The sequence below is a fragment of the Eumetopias jubatus genome, unplaced genomic scaffold (genome assembly GCF_037043125.1).
Source record: "Eumetopias jubatus isolate StellerSeaLion01/CBP00866 unplaced genomic scaffold, mEumJub1_p1.0 scaffold_10, whole genome shotgun sequence".
Lineage (NCBI taxonomy): Eukaryota > Metazoa > Chordata > Mammalia > Carnivora > Otariidae > Eumetopias > Eumetopias jubatus.
In genome coordinates, this window is record NW_028274816.1 from 81,960,964 (window position 1) to 81,987,573 (window position 26,610).

At 55.2% G+C, this 26,610-nt stretch overlaps 3 protein-coding genes and 1 non-coding gene across 4 annotated transcripts in view; 3 read left to right on the top strand and 1 right to left on the bottom strand.

Moving 5' to 3' along the window:
* Positions 1 to 3,052: 3,052 nt before the first annotated feature.
* Positions 3,053 to 4,778, top strand: PDE6G (phosphodiesterase 6G). The gene is made up of 3 exons (XM_028112289.2): positions 3,053 to 3,345; positions 3,723 to 3,763; positions 4,194 to 4,778. Exons 1-3 carry the CDS (start codon positions 3,200 to 3,202, stop codon positions 4,268 to 4,270), a joined length of 264 nt encoding a protein of 87 aa, XP_027968090.1. The 5' UTR covers positions 3,053 to 3,199; the 3' UTR covers positions 4,271 to 4,778.
* Positions 4,779 to 5,575: 797 nt separating this feature from the next.
* On the bottom strand, positions 5,576 to 10,792 carry TSPAN10 (tetraspanin 10). Its single transcript, XM_028112709.2, has 3 exons — positions 10,325 to 10,792; positions 8,040 to 8,632; positions 5,576 to 6,472 (listed from the first exon to the last, which is right to left on the bottom strand). Exons 1-3 carry the CDS (start codon positions 10,397 to 10,399, stop codon positions 6,100 to 6,102), a joined length of 1,041 nt encoding a protein of 346 aa, XP_027968510.2. The 5' UTR covers positions 10,400 to 10,792; the 3' UTR covers positions 5,576 to 6,099.
* Positions 10,793 to 15,531: 4,739 nt separating this feature from the next.
* NPLOC4 (NPL4 homolog, ubiquitin recognition factor) overlaps positions 15,532 to 26,610 on the top strand; it is a 62,236-nt gene continuing 51,157 nt past the window's right edge. The window contains exons 1-2 of the mRNA XM_028112371.2: positions 15,532 to 15,675; positions 20,564 to 20,644. Of these exons, the coding sequence (XP_027968172.1) occupies positions 15,661 to 15,675; positions 20,564 to 20,644 (96 nt within the window). The 5' untranslated portion in view covers positions 15,532 to 15,660. The remainder of the gene's footprint in view (positions 15,676 to 20,563; positions 20,645 to 26,610) is intronic.
* On the top strand, positions 19,035 to 19,141 carry LOC114216337 (U6 spliceosomal RNA). Its single transcript, XR_003610759.2, has one exon. It is a non-coding gene; the product is annotated as a U6 spliceosomal RNA (small nuclear RNA).

A 26,610-nucleotide genomic window follows, 5' to 3' on the forward strand; every position in this document is an offset into this window, starting at 1 on the left:
GACCCAGAGGCCTCCAGCATTAGCCCTAGAAATCAGCCTCCCGGCACTAGCCTGGTGCTTGGCTGCAGACCCGGCCACGGGACCATTCAGCCCGGGAAGAACTTTATCTTAGGGCCCTCGTTGCCCATCCCCATCTCCTGCTCGCACCCATCATGGAAATTGTCCCATCTTATCTCCCTCCCCCAACGGTTCCAAGCGCTGATACCAGTGTCCTGGATGGGGCAGGGGTTAAAGGAACTTGTGTGTGTTTTATCTCTCCTCATTTAAAGAAAAAAACTAAGATTGCAGCATAAATTCATGAGGGGTTTGAGCTGATAAACAGGCCTTTCCAGGTAGGGGCCTTTAACAGAAAGCTGATGTATCCCATAGAGATGTGTGGGCCAGAGAATGGAAGCAAAACACAGTGCCCGGTTAGACACCCATGGTTCAGGCTGTCTTTCTGGACAGCTGTGTGCCCTCCAGAAACAGTTTATGGTGACATATATCTATTAGGCTGTATCTCAGAGAGCATCTCATTTAACGTATCCTCATACAGATTCAAAAACGTCCCAGAAAGAGAAAGATTTTCCCCAGGGACAGCAGCACAGCACAGCAGCACAGCTTGGCAGGCTCTGGGGCTCTGAAGGGGTGGCTTATCTCAGAGACGTAGAGGTTTTCCGTATTTTTCTCCAAAATTCAGATTTATAAGGGGTTTCCTGTATGGACCTGGGTACACGTACATGCGTACATCCGAAGGATCCTACCAAGTTAGCCCTACTGTGGAATGCAAGAGTCACAGCGAAATCCTGTGCCCAGGGGCAGCCGCTGGCCTAGCTCCTCGCAACAAGGCGGACTCCTCCTCCACGTAGCACATGGCGGCCGAGGATGCCCGTGCAGCCCCAGCACCAGGCTCGCCGAGACTCGCACAGGTGTGGGTCTTGTCTGCTCATTCATTTGTCTCTCAGGCGCCGGTTGACCACCTGTGATGTGTCTGGCACTGGGGTCCGGTAGGAACATCTGCCACACTCACTCTAACGTGGAAGACAGGTTACCACGAGCATTATCCGATGTATCAGCGTGAACAAGTCCCAGCTGCCGTGCAGTCCTATGAGATAGGCATCCTGGTCTAGCCCGAGGGGTGGCCCTGAGGAAATGGTCCTGGGGCAGAGCTCTGACGTTTCAGGAAGAGGGAGCTGAGGGAACGAGGAGAGGTGCACAGTACACCAACAGACAGAGCAGTGGGTGCAAAGGTCCTGGGGTGGAAGGGCTGGGAGCATGGAGAACGAGGTGGAGGGATAAAAGGTGAGCTCAAAGAGGTAGGTAGTGACCAGACTACACAGGACTTTGGGGGCCGTGAAGGCAGATCCTTTAGAGGTCAGAGAACTGAAAGTGGGGAGACCCAGGATGGCAGCCGGTGCAGTTTCTTCTTGGCTTCCAAGACGAGCAGCTTCAGGAGTGAGTCTTGCCCGTCCGGCGGTTTGTGTTGGCGCATCCCATCTTCATCCCGACCCCATCCCCAGGCCCTTGCCTGCCCCTGAGCCCCTTCTCTCGTCTCCCTGACCCTCAGTGGTGGTGCCCTCCCGCCGCCCTCCTGAGTGGCCCTGACAATCTCATTAGTGTCGTGTCAGGGGACGGTCCTAACCGGCTTACCCAGGCGCAGGATAAATGCCCAGCCGGCACCCTGCTGGGGAGCCTGGCCACTCAAACCCGCGGCCCCCTGAGACCTGCCCAGTGCTTGGTGAGTACTGACCTTCCCCCAGTCGCCTTTCTTGACAGCCGTTTGCCCAAGAGAGTTGAGTGTCTGCACAGAGGGTGGGGAGTTGGGCTTTTCACCGCCACACCGACGGCTGGGTCTGCAGGCGTCTGTCCACTGCCCCAGTCAGAGCATTTCCCCAGCCGGTCCCTGTCAGCTCCCCCAAATTAAAGGGTGGTTGCAGGCAGTCCCCAAGGCCAGCGATGGTCTGGGGACCTTGGGCCATACGCTCTCAGCTAACTTGAGTGGTCATCAGCCAGAGACTGGACTGGGGCTGGGCCGGCTGGGAGAGTCTGGACCATGGTTTCCACGAGGCCAGCATCTGACGGGGGGAGTTCCGTCCGGGTCAGGGCTGTGTGCACCGGGCCCCATGGCCTGGGACTGGGGAAGGGGTCTGGCTGGGCCTACACCATCTAGGCTGTGAGGGGTGGGCATGATGGGGTCTGAGCTGCCGGGACCACCAGTGCCGGTCACCCTGGGCCCCATGTACATCCTCCCTGGCTGGTGCGGGTTCTGGCATGGAGGATGAATGTTAGGGAGGAAAGGTCCATGGGGGGGGTGCACCTGGTACTGGGTGCCCACCCCCACCACCCAGCCTGCCTTGCCCGCCAGCCGGTCTCAGCCCTGATGCTCTAGCCAGCAGCTGGTGGTAGCCCAAGGCTGGAGTCAGGCACTGTAGCCCACAAGACCAGAGCAGCAAAGGGAACCCATGAGGTGGGGCCTGGGGCATCTAGTGCCAGGGGCTCCTGTCTGTGTCCTGTGCTTAGCCCCAGAACCTTCTAGGCTCATGGCAGCCCTGAGGGATTAGAGTCGCCCCTCTGGTGCTAATAGGCTTAGGGGAAGCGGAGTTGCCCTTGAGCAGGGTCAATGGGGCTTAGGGTATCCAGGGAGAGGCAGAGGGGAGGTCACCCTGTGCAGTGGGTTCAGGGACACCAGCAGGTGACACTATGCGCCCAGGGCAGTCTCCAAGCACAGTGAGTGGCCAGGGGATTTACCATTAGAGGGAAGAAACTGCAGGGGGCTGGTTGCACAGCTCAGCTCGGGACTTCTCCTGAGAAGGCACCCTGCCCCCCACTTCTCTGTCACCCTTCGTTGGCACTGCCAGATGCCTGGCATGCCACCAGGAATGAGGCTGAGTGTCCCTACCCCGGGGATTGGGGTGGGGCACGCAGAAGGGGAGACAGCCGAGGGGGGTGCACCAGGGGAGCCACCAATACTCTCATTCCCCCTGCCTGACCCCAGGTGCAGGCCCACGTGGAGATGGCGGGGGGCTGCCATTGCGGTCACGCTCAGGGCCTCCTGGGTTTCCTGTTTCAGGACTTCCTCTCTTCTGCTGGGTTGAGACCTGCAAGGGGGGCGGAAGCAAGGGGGCTGACCAGGAGCCCCCCAGCCTGGTGTGCCCCCAGCCCACGGCGCGAGGGAGTCTAGAAGCCAGAGGTTGCTGTGGGGGTCTCTGCCATCCTGGCCATGAACCTGGAGCCGCCCAAGGCCGAGATCCGGTCAGCCACTAGGGTGACGGGGGGGCCCGTCACTCCCAGAAAAGGGCCCCCCAAATTTAAGCAGCGGCAAACCAGGCAGTTCAAGAGCAAGCCCCCCAAGAAAGGCGTCCAAGGGTAAGCAGAGCTGGTGGAGGGCCAGCTGCAGGCGACACGGGAAGTGTGTGGGGGGGGGAGTACACTGTAGAGCAGGGGGCTGGGCCACCCTTCCCTGGCTGGGGTCGTTCCCAAGGGCCCCCCTTTCCTCAGCATGGGGGGCAGGAGGGCTCGGGGGCTCCTGTCACCCTCTACCTGTTACTGCCAAATGGATCTGGAGGCCACGCTCACTGCCGCTCAGGGACTCAGCCGCAGCCCACCCGCCGGCGTATGTCCCTGCACACTCACGGCCAGGGCGCGCTGGCAGACCCAGGGGCCGGCGCTCAAGGGCACGTATGCCCCCGTGCACCCCCAGTGCCCTCTTCCCGGCCACTGGCCCTGACCACTGTGTCCTGCAGGTTTGGGGACGACATCCCCGGAATGGAAGGCCTGGGAACAGGTATGATGGCTGCCCGGGTCTTCCCAGGTGCCCCCCACTCTCCCGCCTGTCCACGCGCCTGCGTCCCGTCCTTACTCCGCTTCCCCAGCCGAAGCGTATCTAGAGCACTGCCTCGAGCCCGTCCTTCCTCCTCTGCCCCAACGTCAAGGCTTAGGCCTCACGGAGGTGGGGCTGCACCCATTCAGTGGGTTCACCGGGTACCTGGGGGGGGGCTGGAAAGCAACAAGGAGGCCTTGCTGCCCCCCCGCTCCTCCCGGCTGCACCTGTCCTCTCCCACTCAACACCCTCAAGCTGGCGTGCCCTGGGGGAAGGACTCCCCACCCAGGACTTCTGCTCTCACCACTCGGGGTGTGGACAACAGGGCGTGGAGGGGGGGGTGGTGACCCCTGGGGCCATGAGCCTCCTGGTGCCACTGTTCCTTCTCCCGCAGACATCACGGTGATCTGCCCATGGGAGGCCTTCAACCACCTGGAGCTGCACGAACTGGCCCAGTATGGCATCATCTAGTGCCAGAGCCTGACCCAGAGCCTCAGGGCCGTACCCCCTGCTGCCCACTGCCACCCCTGCTCAGGATTCCTGCGAGGAGGCCGGCCCCCCTGAGGGTGTCCAGGTTGCCCAGTTTGTGTCTGGAGACCCTTGCAGGGTGGCGACCTCAGGCCCCCAGATGCCAGTTACCAGAAGCCCACCAGCTCCCTGTAGGACACCCCGGGGCCAGTCAGGCCCTGGTTAGCTTCCGAAACACTGGCCCCCAGACCTTTTCTCAGGGCTGGAAAGCCAGGGCAGGGTGTCCCAGGAATGTCCTCACAGCCCGCTCCCGTCCTGCTGTGTGGTCGTGAGACCAAGCTCCCCTCGCTAGCCCTTCCCAGCTGCTGCCCTTGGGTTGGAGCGGGGCGGTGGGGGAGTCCTGGTGGCATCCGACCAACACCCCTCCAAACCCATCACCGGCAGGAAACATCCTTTCCAACATGGCCCAGCTTGCTGTCCCTGTTTCAAAATAAACTTCGCACGCCCCGGAGCGCTCAGCTGGAGTGGGTTGTGTTGTGGGTGGGGGCAGGGCCCGACCGTGTGGGTCTCCAGCAGGAGCGTAGGGATGAAGGGGCAGGCTGGTGGGCGCAGCAGGGGCCTGGCCAGGCTGAGAGGGAAAGAAACCCACTAAACGCTGCATCTGGGCCTGTGGTGGCCGGGGGTCCATGCAGTAAGGCCGGCTACGCTGGGAGGCAGTCGCGTGCATGCCCAGCCCCTGGAGCAGGCCTCCCGAAGGAGGCGGACGAGGCCCTGCAACAGCTCATGCGAGGAGGAGGGAGCCCTCAACCCTGCCTCACAGGTGAGGAAACAGGCGCAGAGAGATCGGGGAATTCGCTTAGTGGCCCAGCCAGTCTGTCCTTAGCTGTCCAGTACCTCTGGCCAGGCGCCCACCCGGTGACCTAGGGTTCCACGCCTGATGCCGCACCTGGGGGGATCGGGCGCACCTGTGCACACAGGGCCTGGTGAAACTGTCCCTAGCAGCAGTCGCCATCCGGGAGCCCACCCAATGTGTGTCCACCTGGACCAGGTGCGTCTGTGGGGCCTCTTCACACAGCAGGGACCAGATGGTGACTCTTGGGAAGGGCCCTCTGGGGTCCCATTCATGTGAAAGCCAGAAAAAGCCATGTAACCGAAGGTGAGGAAGGCCGGTCGGGGTGCCCACAGGGAGGAGGCGAAGCAGCCTGCCGCGGCTGGCTCCTGACCTGGCCGTGGGTCTGCAGGGGTTTACAGAGGGACGAGTTCCTCACGCTGCCCACTTGAGACGGGTGCCATTTACCATATGAATGATACAGCTCAGTAAAATTTATTCCCGCCTGGGCCTCACCCTCGGCCACCACAATGGACGGGAAGGGGCCAGGCGGTGGTAACGGAGTGGGGCCACTGGGGTAGGCCTCAGAGGCGGGGTCAGAATGGGGGTTGGGGGCAAGCATCAGAGGTGGTTGGAGGTGACAGGCAGGGGTGGGAGTTGGAGTTGGGGGCTTGCCAACAGGATTTCATCCAGTCCTCAGAGCCCCGTACTCTCCGCACCGGCCAGGTAGCTTTGCCTGGCATCCCCCGTAGGAGGTGTGGCTTACACAGGCCACGCGGTGTTTGCAAGGGCTCCATGGTGGAGAACAAATGTCTCCAAAAGAGAGTGAAATCAGGCGGTGGTACAGGGGCTCATCCTTGCAGGGCCTGACAGAACCGGGAAGGAGGTGGGCATGCCCTGCCCTCAGGGAAAGGGGCCCCTGTGGAGTGGGAGGTACAGCAGGTGGAGGAGGCCCGGGTGCCTGAGACCCAGCGTGGTTACTCCGACACCTTCCCTGGGTGTCCTACGGGGCTGTCGGCCCTGGGCCAGTTTGGCAGGGGACCTTTCCGTCCCCGCGGTTCTGGGGCTCTCCACCCCCCACCTGGCGGACAGCCACGGCCCTCACCAGCTGGGCGGCCAACAGGAGCTCCACCCCCTGGACGACCACAGCCACGATTGTGCAGGCACCCACAGCCCGGACATTCCTGTGCAGCCACCCTCGGAGTGGAGGGCCACAGCCCTGCAGATGCACCCGTCTCTGAGCGGCACCCTCATCCAGGCCCAGAGCTCCGAAGCCACACGGGTGGTTGACAGCCGCGCCATCTTCCCCGGGGTTGATGCAGCAGGAGGCAGGAAGGCTGCAGGCCTGGACCCCAGGGGAGCTGCAGTTAAAGTACCTGTAAGGGTACATCTGGGCATCGGTCTGGAGGGCAGGGCCTGCTGTTCGGGGCCCGGCACTGAGTCAGGTGTCTCTTACCGGCCCTTCAAACGTCCACGCCCCACAGACACACATGTACATAGGCACACGCACTTGTGCACACACAATAACCAGCTTCCTGTGATTCATCCCGGCACCCGGAGGCCTCTGCACATGCAGGCAGATGTCAAAGCCTCTTGGCAGGAAGGGACATATTTGGTGAGACGGTTGAAGAGGAGACAAGCACGTGATGAGGGGTGGGAATCAGACAGCCTTGCCCGATAGGGGCTGCTGAGTTGGTCTGAGCAGGCAGAACTGGAGGGGAGAAGATGAGCTGAAGCCTGGGAGAGGTCGCCGTGCCCGTCAGCGGGTCGGTGCGGGAGGCTAAGGGGCAGCGCTCGGCAGCCACGGGGCTCTCCTCACAGCCCCCAGCTCCAGGCAGCCTCCAAGCATCCCTGGCCTTTGACTGGGGTCCACGGTCCTGCACCTGCCCTCCCTCACAGGCATGCCCTCATCCCCCAGAAGAGTGGGCCTCACTAAGGCAAGGACTCAAAAGCCAGCAGGATGGGTGACCATGTGACACCACAGGGGGCTGCCACCAATCCGAATTCACAGCCCACGAATGGGAAAACCCGTGTGGATGCTTCTAGAACGCTTGTCACGTTTCAGTGACTGCTGGACACAAGTGGCTGGTTTTCAAGTCTCTGTATGACTCCATCTCTCATGGTCAGTTGTCCTCCAGCAGAATGTAAAAGATACAGTGCCCAGTGTTCCTAAATAGACAATGCTTACACACACCACTCATACATACAGACACACGCACACACACAGACAAGCATGCACACGCACATGCATGCACACAGACACACAGACATGCACACACGCAGACGCAGAGACAGACACACACACCACCATGCACATGCACATGCATGCACACACAGACACACAGACATGCACACACGCAGACACAGACACACACCACCATGCACACGCACATGCACGCACACATGCAGACATACATACACGGACAAACATGCACGCACACAGACACACAGACATGAACACACGCAGACACATACACGGACAAACATGCACACGCACATGCATGCACACACACATAGACATGCACACACGCAGACACACATACACGGACAAGCATGCACACGTGCATCCGTGCACACACAGACACGCACACATTCACATGCTGTGGAGGGAGAACTGTGGAGTCCGGAATGATGTCCCCACTTAACTGAAGTGCATTTGACATTGAGACGTCTTGTATGATGACCTTACCAAAAACGCTCGCCAAACTGACTTTCTACGTCTGCTGGCTCAGCTTCTCCACTAAGATCCCTGTCCACCTGGTCCTGGTTGGGGGGAGCAGAAACACTCGGGGGCCCACGTGTGTGCACAGGCATGTGTGTACACACTCGTGTGTGCGTACAAGTGAGCATGTGTGCGAGTGAGTGCATCCATGTGAGTGCACATGCAGTCCGGTCTGCTGACCACTGGGGACTCCCCCCTTCCCCGTGGGCTACAGGACTCACAGGTTCCACGTCCAGTCCCGATAGGAGGACACCCCACAGCACTGCAGCCCCAGCTGGACCTGGTCAATGAAGAAGCGCAGGTCCGGGTCATCCTGATAGTGGGTGATGGCCGCACGCAGGGTGGGCTCCAGGCCATCCTGCAGCGGGCCCCAGAAGGCCACAAGCAGGGCACCCACCACAGCCTCCAGCGCCAGGAAGGCGATGAGACCCCCAGAGAAGCAGTGCAGCAGGCAAGCATTCTCGCAGAGGGCACCCAGGCAGCCTGCCAGGCTCACTGCACTGACCACCAGCCCCCCCAGTGTCAGTCCCAGCAAGGGGTCTTCAGGCAGGGCTGCCCCCCCGCTACTTCCCAGAGACCCTTTGACAGCCAAGCCCCAGAGCCCAATGGCCAGGGCCAGCAGACCAAGCAGAGAGAAGAGGAAGTTGAACAGGAAGGTCAGGTACTTCAGGCAGCTGCTTCCCAAGGGGAGAGAGGGGGCCGGGTCTCCCCCAGGGCCTGCCCTCCAGACCTGGTCCTCTCGGGGTGCCGGCCTAGGGTGTCTTGAAGTGAGTGGGCTGCTCCTGGGGAGGGGCTCCTCCTGGCACCCGGCGCCCTGTGGAGGAAGAGGAACACACAGGGAGACCTCACCAGCAGGACGTGATAATCAACGGGGAGGTCACCTCCTCGTGGCCAGGGGAAGAGACTGGATAGTGGATAGAGGAGGCTCGGGGACCAGAGATGGCTGGGGAGGACCATGGCGGCCTCCAGGCTTGTCGCCCGGCCAGGCAGCAGGGGGACAGGAAGGGCCTGTCTCCTGCGAAACGGAGGGACAGCTGCACCCTGCCAGTTCACAGTGGAGAGTAAGCGGGGCAATACTGGGAGACCGGCGTGGCACGAACACACGCCTGTCGCTGATCCCCTCTGTGAGATGGAGGATGTGGTCCCGCAGCAGAGGCACGTGGCAGGTGGCCGGAACAGCATCTGTGTGGGTTGGGCTGGACACACAGTCCAGAGAGGGGCTTCCCCACCCAGCCCAGGAGGTGCAGGCACTCCAGGCAGAAGGGCTGGCCCAGGGGGCTGCCCTTTCTGCTTCCCCGCCTCAGCCCAGCCCCACTGTCCCAGGACCTGCGCAGTCCGCCCCACTCTGAGCGCAGACACGGTGCTGGGCCAGCCAGCCTCCCAGAGCAGGGAGGAGACCAGGGCTCTGTGGGAGGCCGGGGCCCTGCCTTGCCCTCCAGCAGGATGCTCAGCCATGCTCTGGGGCACTGGTCGTAGCAAGTGTGGAAAGTAAAGAAGTGCTGACCCATCTCCCGCCCCCGGTTCTCCCACAGAGGCGTGGCTCATTGATCGTGAGGTTTGGAGAAGCTGCTGACTCCGTCCCACTTCGTCCCTTAACCGACAATCTCCATTTCAGATCTGCTTGCCCCCCACCCCCAACGCTCTCCACCGGCAGGCAGGTGTGGGAGAAACTTCCGTTCTCTCCCTGCAGGGAGGAGAGGGGCGGCCTGCCTTGAAATCTGGGAGGAGAATTCGGAAGCTGTGGCCCCACACCTAGGCAGGGCCTCCCTTCCAAACCAGTTAGTTTCCCAGGAAGAAGCTGTCCTCCACTCCCCACATCTGACCCTGCATTGAAACCTCATCCACTGTGAACTTGCAGGAGAGGAAAGAGGTATTTATCAGCCCCCCCAGACCCCAACAGTCAGTAGAAGCAAAAGGCCAGGCTGCTGGGTGCCAGGCTGGGGCGCCTGGGGCTGCCCGAGGCCGTGCGCGGGGGCCGGGAAGTTATCCTGCAGCTTCGCAGCCCGCCTGGAGGGGTGTCGGGAGCCAGAGCTCCCGGTCTTGCTTCCGGAGCCACAGGCAGCCGTGGGGAAGGGGCAAATGGGGCGGTAAGAAGGCCGAGAGGTCGCAGGTGGAGGCGGATGGGCAGGGCGCGAGGGAGGCGCTGAAGGCCCCCGGGAGCGCGTCCCCTGGGTGTGTGCTTTTCTCGGAGCGCGGGTGCACCGCACACCACGTCAAGCACAAGGGCAAGGATAGGAAACATTCCCGAGTTGGGCAAAGCGCTGGGTGAGGATAAAGCACCTGATTAGTGAAACCCCCACCGCAATCTTAGCTCCTGGTGGGTGTCCATCTACTGGCTAGCCCCAGCACACAGAAAGGCTCAGGGTGGGGCCTGGGCCAGGGTGGGTGAGAACGGGCCGGAGGTCCCCCCCCTCACCCCGGCCCAGGGCGTTCGGGGGTGGAGAAGACAGTCCCAAACGGGGCGGGGGGTGGGGGTGGGGGCGGAGGGCACCGGGCACTGGCTTACCTGGGACAGCAGGGGGCTCCTTTCCCCCTCCTCCATTCTGCCCCAGGACAGGTGTGCTGGTCCGCTGCCTGGCATCTCTAGCTGGGCCCCTGGAGCTGTAGCTGCCTGCCCTCAGCCGTCCTGTGAGCTCTGCAGCCCAGGGCCCGGTGAGCCGTGAGCACAACCAGGACACCACAGTCATGGCCAGATCATGTGAGGCATCACGCTGCCGGGCTTAAGACAGTCTCTGCTTCTGAGATGCAGACCATCCTTCTCGAGCGCAGATTTTCAGCCTTGCTCTCTGGATTCCCTGGAGCTCTGGGCAGGCATGATGCGGGCGGGGCTGTCACCCCATGCCCACCACTACCGGGCCCCCCGTCCATGCGGGCCTCGGCCTGGCGGGCCAGTGGCTGCTCCTTCAGGTCACCCAGGACATCAGACCCCTGAGAACTCGCTCGCAGAAACAATCCTGGGAGACCCACCAGCAGTTAAATGCCAGGTCATCCCCCAAGTTATTCACTGTAAGAATGACACAGTATCCACCGGCCAGATCACGTCCTTCCTGGTTTTGAGGGACGTGGGCTCCTTCCTCCTCCCGAGCTTCTCTTCGCAGGGGCAGACTCTGTCACAGTCCGCCTTGTGCCCTGGTGCTTAGAAGGACCCGGGCCACGCAGCTGCCCCGCGCACAGGGGCGCTCAAGGCTCCCTGACCCTGCCCTGCCCTGTCCTCTCTCCTCTGCTTGCGTGATGGTGGGAAGGCAGGCTCAGAGCGGATCCCCCCCCCCCCGACTACCAGCGCTGGGAGAACACAGCCACATAGCTCTCCACACCTCCCCCATGCCTTTCTGAAGTTATGACATGAATGTTGGTCTCTGGCTTGCAGGGACCTCTGGAGGCTGTGGGGGACCCCTGGGCGAGGCCACGTGCCCAGCCTGTCTTCACATTCCTCTCCGCTGCTGTTCCTTGGCTTCTTTTGTTTGACATTCGAGCCCCAGCCTCTCTTCCTCACTTTACCCAATCCAGCCACTTGGGCTGCTTGAGGCCCCAGGCAGCCCAGCTCTCACGTGCCCTTGGCCTTTGCCGTCCCCTGAAATCCCCACATCCTGCCCCACAAGTGGAGGCCTCCCCTCTTCTTTTGGGACACTCTTCTCTTTGTTTTGTAGTTATTTGTGTTCTTGTTTCATGCCCCCCACCCCCAGCTTCCAGCATGACAACCCCCCAACTGAGCCCAGTCTCGATTCCTGACCTGCAGGATCGGGAGGCTGGTAAATGGCTGTTGTGTGAAATCACTAAGTTTTGAAAGAGTTCATTTCACAACATCATTGTGACAACAGATTTACAATAGATATACAATTATACAATAGATAAATGGGACAATGGATCACTGATAGAAGTCCAGTAGTGTCCTGAGTCCTGGCGATACAGTGGAGGAAAAAAACCTGTCAACCCCTAGTCAGCAGGACCTTACCTCTGGTGAAGAGGAAGTCATAAAGCGAGGGAGGGGAATAGGTGAATATATGTGATTTTACACGGTGGTCGTCAGAGGTCTGAAGCCAGGACAGGAGGGTGAAGAGTCAGGGGGCTGTCATCTTATGTAAGGTGATCGGGGAGGGCCTCACTGTAAGGTGTCTGGCTCCTAGGTATGTACCCCAAAGAACTGAAAACAGGGACTCAAACAAATACATATCCACACATATCCACGGTAGCATTACCTACAATTGCCAAAAGGTGGAAACAACCCAGATATCAATCAAAGAATGGATGATCAAAATGTGCTCTGTGCACCCAATGGAATATTACTCAGCCATAAAAATGAGCTCTGACCCCTGCTACAAAGCGGATGGACCTGGAAAACGTTAACTCTCAGCGAAAGAAGCCAGACACTAAACTGCATATGCATATCATTCCATTGACATGAAATACTCAGAACAGGTAAGTCTGGTGGTTGCTGGGGGCTGGGGGAGGGGAATGGGGAGCTGCTGCTGAATGGGTGTGGGGTGTCCTTCTGGGGGTGATGGAAATGTTTGGGAAGTAGATACAGGAGATGGTTAATCACATTGTGAAAGCACGAAATGCCACCGAATTGTTCACTGAATAATGGTTGCATGTTGTGTGAATTTCATCTTAATTAAAAACAAAAAGAGGCGGTGCCTGTGTGGCTCAGCGGGTAAGCATCTGTCTTTGGGCTCAGGTCATGATCCCAGGTTCCTGGGATCGAGCCTGGCATCGGGCTGCCTGCTCCGCGGGAAGCCTGCTTCTCCCTCTCCCACTCCCCCTGCTTGTGTTCCCTCTCTCGCTGTGTCTCTCCCTGTCAAATAAATACATAAATAAATAAATAAATAAATAAATAAATAAATAAATAAAACAAAAACAAAAACAGGAAGGGGAGAAACGTGGGGAAGGGAGGGGAACGAGCCAGGTGGGTTTTCTCAGGTGGGGTCCCCTCCGAGGGAGAGGGCGTGGGGTGAAGGAGCATCATGACCCGACTCCCGCTGTGAAGGGAGGGCTCAGGCTGTGGGGTGGCGTGGCGGGCTGCAGTTCAGGGCAAAGACAAAAGCTGCAGATTTGATCCCATGCAGCCAAGCCTTCACTCATCTCTTCCTCGAAGTGACAAACCCAGACCCCCTCGGTTACTGCATCCAGCTCCAAGGCCGGGCTCTCGGGGTGACAACAATCACCTCTCCAGCAGTGTCTCACTCCTGTCCTGATACTGGGCGACGCTGAATGAATTTACAGTTACCAGCACGGGGAGGGACTTAGTTGCGTTTCCCCCAAATCCGTATGTTGAGGTTCCCAACCCCCAGAACCTCAGAAGATGATCTGGAGAGGTGGCCCTTAAAGAGGCAGTCAACTTAAAGTGAGGCCAGTGTCCTCATACGAGGAGGACACTGGGACACACAGAGATGCCAGGGATGCCTGAGCACAGAGGAAAGATACAGCGGTCGGCCAGCCAAGGAGAGCGGCCTCCAAAGAACCCGACGGGCTGTCTCCTTGATCTCTGGCTTCCAGCCCCCGGAACCAGGAGAAAATAAGTTGAAGTTACCCCCTCCGTGGAATTTTAAGGCAGTCCTAGCAAAGCAATACAACTACTCATATAACTTAAAAAAAAGTCAGCATAATACCCTCCCAGTGCCGTGGAGGAGGTTAAAAAGCTAAGTAGCAAACAGCAGATAACACACCTGTTGTCACGCAGTGCTTGCCCGTGAGCGCCCCAGGGGACCTCGTGGAGAAGCGGGAGTCTTGCCCTTCTGTAGAATGAATACGTTTGGATAGAAGAGAAGCGAAAAGATCAGAGGCCACTCTGTAAAAGAAGACGAGGAAAGATTAAGAGCGGAAGGATATGTGTCGGCGAAATGCAGCCCCGCACCCTGGTCTTTTAGGCAATCCTGCCTGCTCTCCCTCCTTTCTCGGATCTCGTGCCGCGCAGCCTTACGTCCTCTGGGCTATGGCCGCTCCCCTCGTCTCCCTGCTCCTCTTTCTGCCTCTCCATGCTGTCTTCTGTGCATTCGGCTTCCAGAGAATCCTTCTGAAACACAACGGAAAGCATGCCTTCTTTGCTCTCATCCCTCCAAAGGCTTTCTAACATAACACACTCAGAATAGAACCTAAAGGCCTTTCCACGTCTCACATGGTTCTTCCTGACGCAGCTCTCCTCTGCCCTCACTCATGATGCTCCAGCCACACCAGCTGCTTTGTTGTTCCTGGAGCACCCAGTACTTCCCAGGCCCCAGGACCTTTGCACATGCCTTCCCCGCGTCCTATTTCACTCTTCCCTCAGATACTTTATCTGGGACCCGCTCACACCTCATCTCCTCAGAGAGGTCTTTCTTGACCGTTTTATGTAAAATAGCCTCTCTCACTCTCCACCCCCTCCTCTGCTACAGTTGTTGGCTACAGCACATTGTACATTTAACATATTTGTTGTGTTTATAAGCTGCCTCCTGCTGGTAGATTCCATCAGAGTGGGGATCTCTCCTGCCTCTGCAGTCTTCCCAGCGTTAGCCATGCCACACGCAGAGTAATAGATCCTTGAGGTTGGGATGAATAGGCAAGCTGAACCAGAGGCTGAAACCAAGATGATAGAACAGATTGTGTTGTCAACACTGATACTGTTAACAGTGATACAAACCCAGGGAACTTAAGGAGTGGCGATGGGGAGGAAACGAGGTCGACTTTTTCAGCACAGGAGATACATAAATACAACCTGGAGTTGAGCCTTGGGGTTAAAAAAAAAACAAAACAAAAACATAGATTCTGGCCTCCTGGACGTCTTTGTAACTTTTCCCCAAAGGCCTGGGAAAGGTCCGCTCCAGAATTTGCAGGGCCTGGTGCGACATGAAAACGGGGGGGGGGGGGGGGGCTCCCTGTTGAAAACCATGACGAATTACAAGAGGCTGACAGCTAAGCCCCGGACCCCAGCGCGAGGCCCTTCCTGCCCGGTCGGTGGCCTGGGAAGCCGGCCCCGGGGGTAGGTCTCAGGATATCCCATCTCTGTGGCAAGGGACGCTGCCCTGAAATGCAGTTTATTTATTCATTTTTTTTAAACCAAAGATTTTATTTATTTATTTGACAGAGAGAGAGACACAGCGCGAGAGGGGACAGAAGCAGGGGGAGTGGGAGAGGGAGAAGCAGGCTTCCCGCGAAGCAGGAGCCCGATGGGGGGGCTCGATCCCAGGACCCTGGGAATATCATGACCTGAGCCGAAGGCAGACGCTTAACGACTGAGCCACCCAGGCGCCCCTGAAATGCAGTTTAAATTCAGTCGTTTCTCTTGTGTTAGATTCGTGGAAATGCCTTCTTCACGTTTCCAGATCAGGACGGTGTGATGTCACCGTCCCGATACGATGCCTCTCTCTGCATGGGACCCGCAGGACCTAGGGCATATGCCACGTCGCCCAACTATAACCCAGCAATGATGATTTCTGGGCGAGACTCGGACGCTTGCTTTTGTTTCTTCTCAGACCTTCCTGCGTTGCCCGGACTTTCGGAAAGGAGCGCGGGTCGCGAACGAAGTCTTCTTCCCTGGGGCCTCCTTTCTGCCCGCGGCGCGGAGCCCAGGACTCCGCGCGCTCGCCCCCCCGCCCCGCTCCCGCGGATTCGGGGCCGCCCCGCCTGCGCATGCGCGGGCCGTTGGAGGGCCGGAACTCGGTTTCGGGGCTGCGCGGCCGGCGGAGCGCGTTGGGCGAGGCGCCGGACGTCGCGCGGCGGTGGCGGCCGGCGGCGAAGCTGGAGCGGCGGTGGCGGCGGCGGCGGGAGGCCGGGGCTGAGGCTGGGGCCGGGGCTTCGAGGCCCGCGGGGCGGCAGGCGACGGTGGCGGCGGCGGCCCGGGGCTCCAGCCCGGAGACGGGAGCGGCCGCCATGGCCGAGAGCATCGTGAGTGGGGCGGGAGCGGGAGCGCGGCGCCGGGATGAGGCAGCAGATTTACCGGCGCGGCCTGTGGGGCGGCGGCCCGCCTCCCGCCTCCCGGCCCGGGGCTCGCGGCCTTCCCTCCGGCCGCTCCGCGACCGCCGGCGCCGCGGGTCCGCCAGGCCGGGTGCGGGGTGCGGGGGGCCGGGTCGGGTTCAGGGCGGCCGGGCCGGGTGCGGGGGGCCGGGCCGGGCCGGGTGCGGGGGGCCGATGGCCGGGTGCGGGGGGCCGGGTCGGGTTCAGGGCGGCCGGGCCGGGTGCAGGGCGGCCGGGCCGGGGGCCGGGTGCGGGGGGCCGGGCCGGGTGCGGGGGGCCGGGTCGGGGGCCGGGGCGGGCCGGGTGCGGGGGGCCGGGTCGGGTTCAGGGCGGCCGGGCCGGGTGCGGGGGGCCGGGCCGGGCCGGGTGCGGGGGGCCGGGGGCCGGGCCGGGGGCCGGGTGCGGGGGGCCGGGTCGGGTTCAGGGCGGCCGGGCCGGGTGCGGGGGGCCGGGTCGGGTTCAGGGCGGCCGGGCCGGGTGCGGGGGGCCGGGCCGGGCCGGGTGTGGGGGGCCGGGGGCCGGGTGCGGGGGGCCGGGTCGGGTTCAGGGCGGCCGGGCCGGGTGCAGGGCGGCCGGGCCGGGGGCCGGGTGCGGGGGGCCGGGCCGGGTGCGGGGGGCCGGGTCGGGGGCCGGGCCGGGCCGGGTGCGGGGGGCCGGGTCGGGTTCAGGGCGGCCGGGCCGGGTGCGGGGGGCCGGGTCGGGTTCAGGGCGGCCGGGCCGGGTGCGGGGGGCCGGGCCGGGCCGGGTGCGGGGGGCCGGGGGCCGGGCCGGGGGCCGGGTGCGGGGGGCCGGGTCGGGTTCAGGGCGGCCGGGCCGGGTGCAGGGGGCCGGGGGCCGGGTGCGGGGGGCCGGGTCGGGTGCGGGGGGCCGGGGGCCGGGTGCGGGGGGCCGGGCCGTCGGAGCCGGGGCGCGCCCCAGCCTGGGCTCCAGTTCCCTCGGGGAGAGCGCTGTGTCCGGAGGGGGCCTTGTGGACGCCGTGGGCTGTAAGGAGGGGAAATCCGGCCGCTGACGTCTTCTGTCTCGGTGGCAAGGACGGTGTGGCAGCTACCTGTTTGAGAAGGGAGGTTCCGAGGATTGACCTCACGTTTTACCTGAAGTTAGGGATTGGCATGTCCCCTCCACCCTGTCCCCCCTAAAGTCAAGGAAGTCAGTGAAAATGAGAAAAATAAACCCCAAAACCAAAACAGTCCAGCGTTTACTTGTGGCAAGTTTCCTCTCAGAAGTAAATGTGGCTGGGAAAAAAATCAACAGATCAGTTGGACGGCAGAATTTCGGTGAACATTAAGGAGTATTTGGGATTTCTGGGGGGAAAGCAAAGCAGTATTGGGTAGCAAGCCGCATTCGTGCTTTCCCCCGCGGATGGCGTCTGCGGTTTTGCCAGGTGTGCGGAATGGCCTCCGCGGTCCGTGCTGGGCGGCTTGGGTCTGGGGAAGGAGCTCCGGTTTAAGATTTTCCTTCTCAGCTTTCCAGGGGCGCTGGTGTCTCTTCCGTTTTCCCCAGCCCGGGGACGGGCAGAGGGAATGTTGGCCCGAGAGAAACTTAAGATAGCGACTCCTTTTAAAACAAGGTTTCCCAATCGCTGTTGACTTCTAGAAAAGGATAGGCATCTGAGTTCAAATAAATCTACTTTCAAATTTTCTCTTTACTGTAATAGTTTTAATTCAAGTAGCCACGGGCAAACGAGCTGTTTTAGAAAAGGCTGTTTTTTTTACTAGTATGTATACAAGGCTAGGTGCTTGCTGATAACACTGGCTCTCCTCAGATTCCGTCTGCTGTGGCTGATTTTTGTCTTGCCAGTTCTTCGACTCTCCCAAGAAGTATTCTGGGCTCATTTTCTTAAAAATGGTGAAACCTAAGTTACCAGGAGGCTGTGTGTGTGTGTGTGTGTGTGTTGCCAGGTCTGTCTCTTTTGGAGTATTTTATTTTGTAGCCTGTGTCAGACACCGAGCGAGAGCTTCCCTCAGTACAAACTATGTTTTTCTGTTGGAGTTAAATACTGGGCTCAGTCAACAAACCTGGACTGCCATGTCCTGTTGTAGATGATCAAAGAGGATGACTTCCTAAGCTTTAGAACCCTCCAGAAACATGGAAGCCGGACCTTTAGCTCCTCAAGGAGTGTCATGCTCTTGTTCCCAAGTGAACAAAGGAACGGTCACAAAAGCTCCTGCAGAGAAACCAAGCTCTTAATGTGCCCCAGTGTGGGAGACAGATTTCAGAAACGAATGGAATTGGCTGGTGCCCATGCTGCGTATTATGAAGACGTTTTTCTAGGTTTTGAATCCAGAGTGAAGGGTAAAAGAAGAATTTGTATTTGTACTCTTCACTAATGCGCAGGAAAGTTAAACAGATGTAGTTAAGAAGCAAAAAGAAGATATTTTCTGCCTTAACAATTGGGATTTCATAAGGATTATTCAAAACAATCTTAAAAATTGAAAACAGTATCAGGGCAAAGCCTTTTCAGTCAAGTGAAAGTAGATAATGAGAAAGTCAGACTATTTTAGGAAAATCTAGATTAATCTTGTTTGGTAAAAGTGGACAGTAGATCAAAAGCCATTGTGGCATTTTATCGTGTATCAGTGAAATCTTTTTTTTTTCAATTAAAACTTTTTTTTTAAGATTTTATTTTTATGTAATCTCTACATTAAACATGGGGCTTGAACCCACAACCCAAAATCAAGAGTTGTAGGCCTCACCGACTGAGCCACCCAGGCGCCCCAGTGAAAATCGTTTTTAAAAAACAATGGATTGTGGGCGCCTGGGTCGCTCGGTTGGTTGGGCGACTGCCTTCGGCTCAGGTCATGATCCCGGAGTCCTGGGATCGAGTCCAGCATTGGGCTCCCTGCTCGGTGGGGAGTCTGCTTCTCCCTCTGACCCTCTTCCCTCTCGTGCTCTCTATCTCTCATTCTCTCTCTCTCAAATGAATGGATGGGATCTTTAAAAAAAAAAAACGGTGTGTGGGCGCCTGGGTGGCTCAGTTGTTTTTTTTTTTTTTAAAGATTTTATTTATCCATTCATGGAAGAGAGAGAGAGAGAGAGAGAGAGAGAGGCAGAGGGAGAAGCAAGCTCTCAAGGAGCAGGGAGCCCCACGCGGGACTCGATCCCAGGACGCTGGGATCGTGACTCGAGCCGAAGGCAGTCGCTTAACCAACTGAGCCACCCAGGGTGCCCAGGGAGGGGAGGGCGGGGAGTCTGCTTCTCCCTCTGACCCAACCCCCTCTCATGCTCTCTTTCTCTCTTTCAAATAAATAAATAAAATCTTAAAAAAAAAACAACCAAAAAAACAATGGTGTGTGCTCGCTTCGGCCGCACATACACTGAAGTTGGAACGATACAGAGACGATTAGCATGGCCCCTGTGCAAGGATGACATGCAAATTCGTGAAGTGTTCCAAAACAAACAAACAAAACACAAAAAATAGTGGCTTGTGACAATTTGTGTGTGTAAAAAGTTTTTTTTTTTTAAAGATTTTATTTATTTGACAGAGAGAGAGTGAGAGCAGGAGGAGTGGGAGAGGGAGAAGCAGGCTTCCTGCGGAGCATGGAGCCCGATGTGGGGCTTGATCTCAGGACCCTGGGATCATGACCTGAGCCGAAGGCAGACGCTTAATGACTGAGCCATCCAGGTGCCCTGGTTTTGTTGTTTTTTTTTTTAAAGTGTTGTTTTCAGTAAGTGCACAGTGCAGTAATTGCTAAGAAGAGAAACCATCATGAGTACTTGGTGGTGTATTCCTGCCTTTCTTCCTACTCAAGTCGTTGGAGCATCGTCTGCCTTGTTTGGGGCAGGGCATGCCTTTTCATGCTCCCTGACGAAAGCAGGAACTTGTTCAGTTGGCCGGGCATAGTAACTCACCTTCAGAAGGACTTTGATCTGTATAAAAATCAAGTCCTAGAAGATGATGCTCTTTGTGCAGTGTTCCAGGCCTGCCAACCATTTCAGGCTTGCCATAAAAGTATTTTTTTAAAACCCTGCTATGTTTACCATGATGTTAAACACCTTTATTTCTTTTCTTTTAGTTTTTTTCTTAAAGGGAAATAACAGATTAGAAGATATCCTATGATTCTTTTAGATAATTCTAATTTTTGCCTATAGATTCTAGAACAAAGAGATCTTTTTTATTTTTTATTTTATTATTTTTTAATCACTTGCGTTTTTTATTTATTTTTTAAGTAATCTTTACACCCAATGTGGGACTTGAGCTCAAAACCAGAGTCGGATGTTTCACCAGCTGAGCCAGCCAGGTGCCCTCAAAGTGAGATTTTTAAAGAACCCAGTCATTCATGATTCATGGAGGGTTTTTTTTTTTTCCTGTTGTGTTGTTGTTTTTGTAAATCTGAAAAGTGTTTCTTTTTTTTTTTTAAAGATTTATTTGACAGAGAGGGAGTGAGCACACAAACATGGGGAGCAGCAGAGGGAGAGGGGGAAACAGGCTCCCTGATGAGCAGGGAGCCTGACACAGGGCTCCATCCCAGGACCCTGGGATCATGACCCGACCCGAAGGCAGACGTTTAACCGACTGAGCCACCCAGGCGCCCCGAGATAACTAAGTGTTTCACATATATTCCCTGTAAATAATGGTTAAAAATTTTTCTGAGTGAAAGGACCAGAGTTGAGAGGGACTCTCAAGATGTCTTCGCATAGGTTGGTGAATCTCATACCTCTTCTTCATCTTTTAGAAATACTTGGGTGTTGCCCGGGGAAGGGTGAGGTTTGGCTCTAAGTTTCGGTGACCCAGATGCTGAAAGACTGCAGATGTTAGTCTCAGTTAGAGATCAGGAACATACTAGTCTGTGCAGTAACCACCTTGTTTCGTTTGTGACAGATAATTCGTGTCCAGTCCCCAGATGGGGTGAAGCGGATCACAGCCACAAAGAGAGAGACAGCCGCAGCGTTTTTGAAAAAGGTAGCGGTGGCTTTGGGGTTTTTGCATCTTCGTCCCTTCCTGTTACTCCCTTCCCCTCTGTACCTTCCTTCTCCCTCGATCCTTGATTCTGCCCACTCCCTAGCTCACAGTCTCTTGCCTTTCTCTTCTCTGTCATGACTGGGTTGATCCAGGGTCAGATTGCGTCACAGTTGACCATGGCTTACAGCTGTGGTGGCCAAAAAGAGTCCAAAGTTGTGTGTAAGAGTAGTTCATGAGACTAGTACTGAGGAGAATGAAAAATTGGGAAAATTAGAGAGTGAAAGACTTGAATTATCCATCAAAAGAGAATTGTTAAAAATATGCATAGAGTAATCCCGCTTTATTCTTAGAAAATTAGAGCCACAGGGGGCTCCTGGGTGGCTCAGTTGGTTAAGTGTCTGACTCTTGGTCTCAGCTCAGGTCATTATCTCAGGGTCCTGGGATCGAGCTCCACGCTCAGCATGGAGTTTACTTCTCTCCTTTTTCCTCTCTTGGCCTGCGCATGCGTGTTCTCCCTCTCTCTCTCTTTCATCTAAATAGAAATAAAGAAAATGAGAGCCACATACACAGATCTGTTGTGAATTTATAGAATGCAATGTAAAAGAGCACAGCCAGACTTTAAAAAGGGTGACCCTGGGAGGAGAGCCCTGCAGTAAGGAGTGGCTTTTGCTTTATACTTCATAGCAGAGATCCGTAAACTATGGCTCATGGGATGACCTATTCTTCTTCCCCCTGGCACACAGATTGCATTTCCCTGACCTTTTTTCTTTTTTAATTTTATTTATTTACTTAGTCATGGGGGGAGGGGAGGGGCGGAGGGAGAAGGAGAGAGAATCTCCAGCAGACTCTGAGCTAAGTGTAGATTCCAATGTGGGGCTCAATCTCATGACCCTGAGATCATGACCTGAGCCGAAACCAAGACTTGGTCACTTAACCGACTCAGCCACCCAGGTGCCCCTATTTTTATAAATAAAGTTTTATTGGAACGTAGCCACACTCACTGGTCTAGTTATTGTCTGGCTGCTTTTGCGCTCCAACAACAGAGCTAAGTAGTTGTGACAGAGACGGTATGGCTTGCAAAGCCAAAAATATTTACTGTGTGGCCCTTTCCAGAAAAAGTTTGCCAACCGTTACTTTTTATAGTCTGTGTTATTGGAATCTGTTGCAAACAGGTGTTACATTTGTAATAATAAGTGTTGTTTCTCATTTTCTTTTTTTGTTTTTGGTTCTCATTTTCATAAGCACATACAAGCTTTGGGGTTATAGACTGTCAGAGCCAGAGGGAATCCTAGGTGTCATGGAGTCCAGTCTTCTTATTTTCACAAAGGTGGAAACTGAGGGCCTAGGAAGTAAAGATATTTGCCAAGGATCACTGGGTTGCGATCTATTAGTGAAGCCACAACACTTATGTGGGAAATTTGGTTCCTAAAAGGTAGTTGCTGTCATGATTGCCATAGCACTGCTTGTGGGGCATATTTATAAAAATAAGAGAAAAAAGAATTAGGGGCAATAGACACCAGAGTGGAGGGTCTCTGAGTCTTTGAGAAATTTGTAATTTCCTCCTCTTTGCTCTTTGAGTAGCCGCTGACTGTGGCCCACTTGCTCCTAGAGATGGTGCTAGGGTATGGTGCATGCTGGAATTCACGAGAGATCATCTGAGACCGAGACGAAGCATCAAAGCATTGTCTGTTGCTTAGACAATTGTGTGGATAAACACCAGGCATCAGAAGACTGCATGCAGTTCTTTTTTTCTCTGAGGCTTTGTGGCAGGGAATTTTCTTTTCTTTCTTTTTTTTTTTTTTTTTTGATAGGGAAATTTATTATTATTATTTTAAATATTTTATTTATTTGAGGGGTGCCTGGGTGGCTCAGTCGTTAAGCATCTGTCTTCGGCTCAGGTCATGATCCCAGGATCGAGCCCCACAGCCCTACTACATTGGGCTCCTTGCTCTGTGGGGAGTCTGCTTCTCCCTTTGCCTGCCACTCCCCCGCTTGTGCACATGCACACTCACTCTGACAAATAAACTATTTATTTATTTATTTTTAAAGGTTTTTTTTTTTTAATTTTTTAAAATATTCTACTTACCTGACAGACAGCGAGAGAGGGAACACAGCAGGGGAGTGGGAGAGGGAGAAGCAGGCTTCCCGCCGAGCAGAGGGCCCGACGCGGGGCTCGATCCAGGACCCCGGATCACGACCCGAGCCGAAGGCAGGCGCCTAACTGATTGAGCCACCCAGGCAACTTTTTTTTTTTTTTTTTACAAGAGAACAAATCTACACCTTTATTTACTTTTCATTAAATTTAAATCCTTGAGGGGCACAGCATCACATGGATTCTGTGGCCAATGGCTTTAGCGGGAAGGTTGCTTCGGAATTTGGCACGAACCGTGCCACTGTTTCCATGAGCACGAGTTACTTTTCCCCAGATTACTCTGGTTTTGTTTGGTTTGCCACCAGGAGTCACACTGTGTTGTTCTTTGCTTTGTACACATAAGCACATCTCTTGCCTAGATAGAATTCCGTTTCATCTCGAGCATAAACACCTTCGATTTTAAGAAGAGCTGTGTGCTCCCTCTGGTTCCGGAGACCCCGCTTATAGCCAGCAAAAATGGCCTTGGACCACAGCCTTCCGGGCGTTACTTGGCGTTACAGGAGTCCTGTGCCCAGCAGGCCTCCGCAGACTCCAAGATGGCGGAAAAAGAACCCCAGGCAACTTTTTTTTTAAAGGTTTTATTTATTTATTTGACAGAGAGAGAGAGACAGTGAGAGAGGGAACACAAGCAGAGGGAGTAGGAGAGGGAGAAGCAGGCCTCTAGCCGAGCAGGGAGCCCGATGCGGGGCTCGATCCCAGGACCCCGGGACCATGACCTGAGCCGAAGGCAGACGCTTAACGCCTGAGCCACCCAGGCGCCCCCTAAACTAATTTTTATTTTTATTTTTTATTTTTTTTTAAAGATTTTATTTATTTGAGAGAGAATGAGAGACAGCACGAAAAGGAAGAGGGTCAGAGGGAGAAGCGGGCTCCTTGTCCCCACTGAGCAGGGAGCCCGATGCGGGACTCGATCCTGGGACTCCAGGATCATGACCTGAGCCGAAGGCAGTCGCTTAACCAACTGAGCCACCCAGGCGCCCCCTAAACCAATTTTTAAAGTAAAGTAATCTCTGTACCCACCATGGGGCTTGAACTCACAACCCTGAGATCAAGAGTTGTGTGCTTCTCCAACTGAGCCAGCCAGGCGCCCCCGGTCTAAACCATTTTAAGACTACAGTTCAGTCGTGTTAAGTACATTCACGTTATACAGTCATTACTACCATCCATTTCCAGAACTTTTTCATCTTGCAAATCTGAAACCGTATGCATCAAACAACAGCTCCCCTTTTTTTCCCTGCCCCCAGTCCTTGGTAACTACCATTCTATTTTGTGTCTTTATGACTCCTTCAGGTCTCTTATTAAGTTGATCATACTCATCTTCGATAATTAGTAATTTGGCTATGCATACGCATAAGTGGGCTTGAAACAGACTTGTGGGTTGACCACTGTGAACGTGCTGGCTCCAGCTTGCTGTCCCCAAAATTTTAAGCCTTGATCCTGCTTTACTGTGTGGCATTATGCCCTCTTAGGAATTGCTGTTTGCAAGTATGAAGAGATGGGTGACATTGAGGAGATCTCACAGAATTCTAGAGTTGTTGGTTCTTTTAAGACCAATGGTGCTGTTCATTCTGTGGCTCCTCAGACCCTCAGCCCTTCCTGGGTTCTTCCGGCTGTGTCTTGCTCAGCAGCAGCCCCCCTTCCTCAGCTCACTGTGTGGGGCTGCTGTCACTCCCCTGCTCGGCCTAGAGGATGGCTTTGTCTTGTCCTCATTGACCTCAGCAGTCTGTGACCCACTCCTTTCTCCTTATATTTAATTTTTTTCTTTAACCATGAAGTAAAGTACATACTAAGAAATGCTTGAAAAACATGGACAAATGACTGATGGTGAAGCAAACACAGAGGTCAAGGAGGGGCATGGCCGGTGCTGCAGAGCCGGTCAGCCTTCCCCACTCCCTCGCTCCCTCCTGCGTTGGCGAGGATGGCTTCCCCCCACCTGTGTTGTGCCGCCTCGGCGTGCATTCCTAAACCCTAAATTGTCGTTTTGCCTGTTTTTGAATTTAACATGATTGGAATCCTGCTATGTGTTCTTTTTTGTTACCTTTAATTATAAGTGTATTAATTTCATTCCATGCTGTGTTTCTGGTTTTATTTCATCAGTTATACACAAAGTTTACCTCAGGTGTGAAAATAAGGTTTTTAAGATTTTTAAGATCTATTTATTTATTTAAGAGAGAGAAAGTGTGAGAGTGCGTGGGGCGGGGGCAGAGGGAGAAGGAGAGAATCTTAAGCAGACTCCGCAGAGCTCAGTCTCCCGACCCTGAGATCATGACCTGAGCTGAAATCAGGAGTTGGACGCTCAAGCGACTGTGCCACCCAGGTGCCCCCGTTTTTAAGATTTTAATGATGCTGTTGTGAGACTCTGCTAAGATTTTTTCTTTTAAATGGTTGCTGCCCTGTCTTAGATTCCTGTGTCTTCAGATAAAGAACTCAAAAGTTCATAGAAGCAGTTATGGTCATGGGAGTAGCATAAAAAAGTAATAATCTATTTCTGTATCTCAGAAGTGGGATTCCACACGTGAAGTCCTAATGCTGCCTGTCATATTTGAAAATGCAGCTGGGGGCGCCTGGGTGGCGCAGTCCGTTAAGCGGCTGACTCTTGGTTTTGGCTCAGGTCATGATCGCCTGGTCGTGAGATTGAGCCCCACGTTGGGCTCCGTGCTCAGCGTGGGGTCTGCTGGAGATTCTCTCTCCCTCAGCTCCTTCCCCTGTGTGCTCTCTTGCTCTCTCTCGTGCGCATGTGCGTTCTCTCTCTCTCTCTCTGAGGTAAATAAATCTTTAAAAAAAAAAAAAGCAGCTGTATCTTAGTCCTCAGGGGGAGCATAATCGTCATGTGGTCCCAGGGGACTTACCTTTATACAAAGGGCTGGCCCTACAACAGCCCCTGCCCCATTCTGGAAACTCCTTTTCATCCTGGGAGTAATGTGGTAGCTTTCATGAAGCTCACACTTCTGGCGAAAGCTTTCTCGTTTTTGGAAATAGCTTGCAGGGTGTTGGGTACAGAAAAACACGATGCATTTGCAAAATAGCTAAAATGCCACAATTGGTTAATTTCAGTTTACATCTAAGCTATTTCAGAGAAAAGCCAAAGACATTATTTTTATTCTTTAGTCTTAACTTTTTTTGCAGTCGGGAATACAAATTTCATGGTCTTAATTGGCTGATGCTTTATTTCGTTAATGCCACTTTTAGCTTGGGACAAAAATACATGGTATCAAATACTTATTTTATTATTTTATTTATTAATTTTGTAAAAGATTTTATTTATTTATTTGGCAGAGAGAGACACAGCGAGAGAGGGAACACAAGCAGGGGGAGTGGGAGAGGGAGAAGCAGACTTCCCGCGGAGTAGGGAGCCTGATGCGGGGCTCGATCCCAGGACCCTGGGATCATGACCTGAGCCGAAGGCAGACGCTCAACGACTGAGCCACCCAGGCGTCCCTCATTTTAAGTTCATTTGATGTAAGATCTTACTTGTTTTATTTTAGTTTTTTTAAATAAAATTTTTTAAAAGCTTTTCAAAAAAAATTTTTTTAAGATTTTATTTATCTGACAGAGAGACAGCAAGAGAGGGAACACAAGCAGAGGGAGTGGGAAAGGGGGAAGCAGGCTTCCTTCTGAGCAGGGAACCCAATTTGGGGCTTGGTCCCAGGACCCTGGGCTGAAAGCAGTTGCTTAACCGACTGAGCCACTCAGGTGCCTCAGATTTTTTAAAATTTTTAAGTAATCCCTACACTCTACGTGGGGCGTGAACCCGTAACCCCAAGAACAAGAGTTGCACTCCACCGACTGAGCCAGCCAGGCGCCCCAAATCTTG